This window comes from Pundamilia nyererei, unplaced genomic scaffold (assembly GCF_000239375.1).
Source record: "Pundamilia nyererei isolate P.nyererei 1_Seehausen unplaced genomic scaffold, PunNye1.0 scaffold00033, whole genome shotgun sequence".
Lineage (NCBI taxonomy): Eukaryota > Metazoa > Chordata > Actinopteri > Cichliformes > Cichlidae > Pundamilia > Pundamilia nyererei.
This window is the reverse complement of record NW_005187434.1, coordinates 526296-532715: the sequence shown is the minus strand read 5'-3', so window position 1 is coordinate 532715 and position 6420 is coordinate 526296. Positions and strand designations below refer to the sequence as shown.

The following is a 6420-nucleotide window of genomic DNA, read 5'->3' as shown; positions in this document are numbered from 1 at the left end:
GTTTCAAAAGTACCGGTTTGGCACCGGTATCGGATAAAACCTAAACGATACCCATCCCTACTCGTAACACATCAAAGTCACATTAAACTGAGATTTTCTGGAGCAAAAAGAAAGTGACACTCACCCAAATTCAAGAATTTTTCCAAAAGAATCTGAAATTCAAGATATTATAGATTATTGTGAGACTCCAATTAGAGTTTATTTAGTTAGTTTGTTTTGCTTCAATTCATTCATTTCAACCAATTTAGACCAACCTTTGGTTCCTCGTCCTGGATGAGATCGATAGGCCCACCCTCAGCAGCTACATTAATCCTCAGGGCATCAAAGTCTTTGCCAACTTCAAAGTTCCCTGTTTGGTCATCTAAGGACAAGGCTACAGAAAGACAGGCATAATAAATAAACAGTTTCTTAATGTGGGGACAGTTAGTTCATCAAAAAGATGAGATATATGACTACATAGCTACTGAGCACATGCCTATTACTACTTCTGTTATCATAATAGTGCTAATCATAATGTTTACTAAAGAACTTCTAGTTTTGAATGGCTTACCCTGACTGCCTCCCAGTGTGGCTATTCTGAACACCTCCTCAAAACTGAGTGTTTTGTATTTTGGGTCCTGGATGGTCAAGACTTTAGATGCATCCAGAGCTCTCCTCACAGCATCGAGCATAGAGGCGGAGTAGCCTCCAGCCACATCTGGTACAGCACCACAGACACAGACAGGACAGGGCAATGAAAAAATATGAAAAGCAGCCACTTGGTTTGTCAGGATTTCCAGGATGGCGTTGTCAGGTTTTCCCTATAATCGTAAAAACTTTTTGAACATTTGCTGTGGCGCCATTCTAGTGTTAGTGTGTGACATCACTGATTCCTGGATCTTTTCCTCATTATTCCCCACCACTTCGTGCTGCAGCAAAAGCATCTATTAAATCAAAAGTTTTACCAACTTTGAGCTTAATTTCACACCTTTAAGCTGAGCTGGATTCTGAACCTCCCAGTTGTATAATAAAACTTTAAAGTGATTGTTGCTGAAGATTAGTTAATTAATAACAATGTGCACTAGTGTGGGCCAGAGTTTACAAAAGCTTAATCATCACACATCATTTTATGACTTCCTTATGGTGTGAATTGGTGTGTTTGCAAAATGAAAACTGTGTTCACACTTGCTCTGCTCTCCCACCTGTTCCCAGCCCCAACTTTACTTTGTGTTTCAGGACGTTGCGGACATTTAACACTCCACTGCACAACCTGGATAGATGGTGAGAGAGAGAGAGATGACAATCAAACTCATTCATTATGTAAAACTTCATAGACTTTATTTCATGGCTCTTGGTCAGATATGGTTCTAGAAACCATAAAGTACTTACGAAAAGTTGGAATTGGGACAGTGGGACAAAGAGGCTCCAGTCTCTCTGAACAGAGCCAACTCTTCATCACTGAGGTGGCACCCGTGGGCCATCACTGTCTGTGAATCACCCCATCATTAATAGTGTCAGTGGTTGTAAGTATTTATATAATGTTTTGTGTAAAAATGTCTGATCGTGTGCAGGCAGTAGTGTACTAACCTTGTCAGTTAGCAGGTTGTGTTTGCGATAGACATCTGTGTAAGACTCTGATTCGGGAAACAGCTCCTTTACAAGCTTTACTTCCTCATGAGTTTCACTGATATGACTCTGACAATGAAGAAACACATCAGATATTCAAGTGATAGCTTAAGAAAACCTCTGACAAAAGCTCTAGCATTCAGATTGAGTGGCAGCACAGTTGCTGCATTACGCCAAACATGTATGTGTGCATTTTACCTCATCGTCCCAACATTACATTGTCTCTTTGGAATACAAGTCTCCTGCAGATATAGCCTAGTTTGACTCACCTGAATGTGCAGGTTGTTATTTTTAGCGATTTCTCCCAGCTGCTCGAGCAACGCTCCTGTGCAGGATGGAGCGAAACGGGGAGTCACCACAGGCTTCACTAAAGGGTACTGCCCTCAGAGGACGGAAGGAGAGACAATCAGAAAACGTATTTTTTTCTAATATCTTTGAAAAGTCCTGTTTATTGTATTAAAGAATCTTACCTTTTTCTCCAGAAGCTCTTTAATGAACCTTCAGAGAGCAAATTAACAATGTAGTTTATTTATCTGTGGCAGATACATTTACTGATATCAAACATTATCTATTTTTGCAACTGAAACTTGTGCTCAGAACAGATCTGCTGGTAATCATGTGTACTGAAGCACAACTGGCATATTTGTGTGATTTAATGTCATATATTTTGTTTTCATGTGTGATTCTGTTAAATTGGGACCTTAAAATTTTAATTCAGGGAAAGATCCTAAGTAGAATTAGATTCAAGGTTATGCCATAAGGGAGCATCCCTTACATTAAGGTTCTGGTTTTCTTAAAGCTCCGACCTCAACCCCATTGAGAATTTGTGGACTACGCTCAAAAGCAGAGTTTGTGCAGGAAACACAGGAACTCTACCAGTTGGTCAAATATTCAGCCAGAATCATGCCAGAAGACTATGGTTGAGGTGCAACTTGCTAAGTGTATTTATATATTTGAAACCGTATGTAATATTTTGACGCTGTGTTGATTAATCCCATGTAAATCTAAACTTTTGGAACCTATTCTTGGCTTTTACACTCATCAAAGATGTGTGCTGTACAATCATTCCACCACAGAAAACAATCAGTTAAAAAAGACCATGACAGCCATGCCCATGAGTTTATGTTGACTTTTGACCACAATTACAACCAAACAGGTGATACCTTCACTGTTCTTTTCCACTACTGAAAAAGTATTTCTTTTTACCATATAGTGTTGATATGTCTGTCTATGATATCAGATTAACTCCCACAAAAAAAAAAAAAAAATTGTAACACATTTGGCATCAATCTGGAAAAATCTGTATCAGGGTCTCTGACTAAATAATTACAAAGTAACCAAACCTGTCCTGTCATGGAATATCTTTACATTGAAAGAACATTGTAACACAAGATCTGCTTTACGGTATTAAGCATCTAATACCTACCGACAGGTCTCGTCTTGAGAGTCCTGCAAGGTCTCTTTGTAATGTTTCACACAATCGTTCCTGTCCATGCACACCTTGCCAACCAAAGCACGCTGTCCAAAGTCATCTGCAAGAAAGGCATCAGTGAGTAAACAGGAACATAAGTAAACATTCATCCTTTCAAAGCTGTTACTGAGTATTTGATTTAATTCGATTTTTGAGGACGAAGCTCAGTCATTGTCAACTCATGTTAAATGAAGAGTATTTGTGCAGTTGCGATGCTCACATATAATAAACAGCCTCCGTAATGTCACCTGTGTGTCCTTGAAAGGCCCTACACATGTCAGAGTAAAATCTTGTTCTAACTCCTTATGCCAGTCATCTGATATAAATGCACGCAGAGCCAATTTCTAAATATATATTGTGTAATGTGGAAGTTAGTGCATTTTAGTCCTAAACAGGTTCAGCAGCACCGCTTGCAATAATATGGCTTTTTGTTTTGATAGGACTAACGATAGTTTAGGTCAGTCGTTCAGTTAGCACGACACCAGAGGCCTGATACGGAGGCAGCTAAGTGAAATAATTAGGAATACTCCTGTTACCAGGCTGAGTTTATCCCAGAGATGTACTGTTTGCAACCACTAAAAAATGCTTTGTTAAACAGATTATTGTGCTGTAAAATCCTCAGGTGATCAGGTTACAGAAGTTAGGATGTAAGACGGTTGAAAAACTGCACTTTCTTTTACATCCCATCGTTAGACAGCTGCATTATTTTTCATCCATGGACATGCCCACACGTGATTTAAGCTTTCTAGGTGTGTCTCGTCTTTGCTTGTTTATTATCTGTGTATATAAGATGGAAAAATTTCTATTTCCCCCTGTAAAGTGAAGTGAATGACTTCTATGGGATGATGACTGTACTGCTCACTTGATATATGACCTCAGTAAACATTTGCCTAGTTTGTTTATGTTCTCGATCACAAGTTTCAAGCCCATACAACAGAACATTATGTTCTTTTAATAAATGGCCCTCTCAATTACGGAGAACCATATTACACATTGTGGCATGCTTTAGGGTGTAGCTTGATAGGCTAGTCACTACAAATCTCAGATCTACACCTCTGTTGTCAGGTGTGGTTTCATAACTCTAAAATTATGTGGTCCAGCCAGCTGGACCACATAATTTTAGAGTGTAGATCTGAGATTTGTAGTGATAAAACATTTTGTGTCTGATCTGTCGGAAAAACTATATCGCTGTATCCGAGCTTGAATCCGAGCTTGAACCTGGACTAAACAAATTGGTTTGTTGCAAGTATATTCTTAAGCTTTTCTCATGTTAAATGTACGGTTTGGAAATACTCCAACTTGCCTATACACAAGCACATGCCTCTGTTCAACAGTTCAGAGTTCAAAGTTAAGAGTTCAATGCCCCTGATTGCACAAAATGACTCTGTAAAGTTGCCAATAACAGGGTTTGATGCGTTGGGGTTACATCATTACAAATTCATGTGCGTGTGTGTTCAGTGTTATATAATATGACAGGAACAAGATAAAGCTAGGGTATAAAGGTGAAGGACCATTTCTTTGCAGTGTTTATGAAACATATCGTTAGAGTGAAGAAAGGCAAGAAAAAAATTAAATAACTGAGTCTGAGTCAAAGCATCATAACATACTGCACATGATGATGATTATAAAGAAGTGAGACAAACTAGTATTCTGATTATTTTTAGGCACTTTTATATTGTTAGCACAGCCTTCAGTAAAGTCCGCTTCCTTTTCTTGTCATCTTAAATTATGGAAAATTTAAAAATATTATCGTAGCTTATTACACATAAAAAACAAATGTGATATATATTTAAAGAATTAAGAGGCCTACTGTAATGCTTCAAAATAAACATTCAGCTCAAAGTGTGTGTTTGTTCATGTGTTTTAGTATAAGACATCTTACTTGCAATCTGGCCCAGCAACAGAGAAGCTTCAGTGTGAATCGTAGCAAAGTAGCATGCAGTCGTTGTTCCATTTCTCAGAGTTCTTCTCTGTAAAGCACAGGGATCATATCACAGGATTAAGACCAAATCAACACTTCTGAGACCCTTAACTCACAGGCTGAGTCACAATCCGATTTCTTTTTTGGCTTGTTGAATGTCTTTAATCAACAACTTTGAACTGATGCAAATGTTCAAAGTTTCACATCAAGAAATAAGTGTCCAAAGTCACTTGTCTCTTGATGTTGGCAAACTCACCACTATTTGAGTGTAGACCTTGCGGGCGAACTCCAAGTCCTTGAAGCATGACTCCACAGGAAAGGTGTAAGCATTAAGCCACTGCAGTAACGGCATGTCCAATGCGGTGCCAGCGTAGCTGTACTGTGATGCATGGATGTGGGTATCTACAAGTCCTGGCATGAAGAACTCACTAGAATGAAGCAAGCCAAAAAAAAAAAACTGCTTTATGACATATGAAAGAAATCACTTTCTTCCAATACAAGATGAGCATCCATCTATCCATCCCTTTTCTTTATATCTATATGTGTGAAATTATAATGCAAACAAGCTCTGATTTACTGAAATGACATCAAGATTATATAATAAACTTACTGTTGTGCCAACTGAGTGATGTCAGATGTTTTGAATCCAAAGGTCTGGGACAGTTTTTCTAACTCCTTGCCTTCCCTAATAAAAGCAATCTGACCGCAGAATGTAAATTAGACCGGGGTTAAAAGCATACATGCAGAAAGGTGTTTGTAATTAAGCAAGCTGAGAGAACTGAGAGCTTAGGGGGAGGCTTTGGAAGAAAATAGACAGCTGTATATTTTTAATACGTTTGCTTAAAATGTATTTTCATCAACAGTTTACAAACATATTCCTTTGTCCACAACAACCGAGACCAGAATCTATTATGGATAAAAAAAAATTCATATTAAAAGTTATATATCTTTTTTTTTTTTTATTAGACACGTTGTAATCAGGCAGGTGCACTGTAGGCGTCTATTTATAATATAAAGTGATTTTTACTGTTGGCCATACTGCCAAAGTTGCTCAGCAACAGCTAATTATATGAGAAAATTAAAATAGCCTAGCCTGTTATACCAGATTTACGCCCTGAAGCCTGATTTACCCCTTTGTCAGTTAAAAATAGTCATCAAGATATTTATCAAATGTAAAACGCAAACAATGTATTCTGGAATTCCACAAACCTTTCCCTGTGCATCCACTCCCAGGAGCGCATCTTCCAGGATCTGTAGCGCCGTTTGCTGAGTCGAGTGGACAAACGTGCCCCTGTAGACGAAGGCTATTGCAGTGTCGGCTCGGTCGGAGTTCGCCATTTCTTCTCCAAGTAAGTCGCGGTGCAGCAGTGAGATACAGCGGGATCGAGTCGGGTATTTGTCCTCTGCCAGTGCCAAACACCAC

General features: G+C 38.7%; 1 protein-coding gene across 2 annotated transcripts in view; it reads right to left on the bottom strand.

The window, feature by feature from the left end:
• Nucleotides 1-6420, bottom strand: part of gda (guanine deaminase) — a 7761-nt gene extending 1341 nt beyond the window's left edge. The window contains exons 1-13 of one of the 2 annotated variants that reach the window (XM_005729376.2): nt 6207-6420; nt 5608-5696; nt 5254-5425; nt 4959-5046; nt 3032-3137; nt 2076-2103; nt 1875-1982; nt 1567-1674; nt 1369-1466; nt 1182-1249; nt 551-697; nt 255-373; nt 125-152 (exon numbers count right to left, since the gene is read on the bottom strand). In XM_005729376.2, the coding sequence (XP_005729433.1) occupies nt 125-152; nt 255-373; nt 551-697; nt 1182-1249; nt 1369-1466; nt 1567-1674; nt 1875-1982; nt 2076-2103; nt 3032-3137; nt 4959-5046; nt 5254-5425; nt 5608-5696; nt 6207-6335 (1288 nt within the window). In that variant the 5' untranslated portion in view covers nt 6336-6420. The remainder of the gene's footprint in view (nt 1-124; nt 153-254; nt 374-550; nt 698-1181; nt 1250-1368; nt 1467-1566; nt 1675-1874; nt 1983-2075; nt 2104-3031; nt 3138-4958; nt 5047-5253; nt 5426-5607; nt 5697-6206) is intronic. The other variant, XM_005729378.1, reaches the window with a different exon arrangement.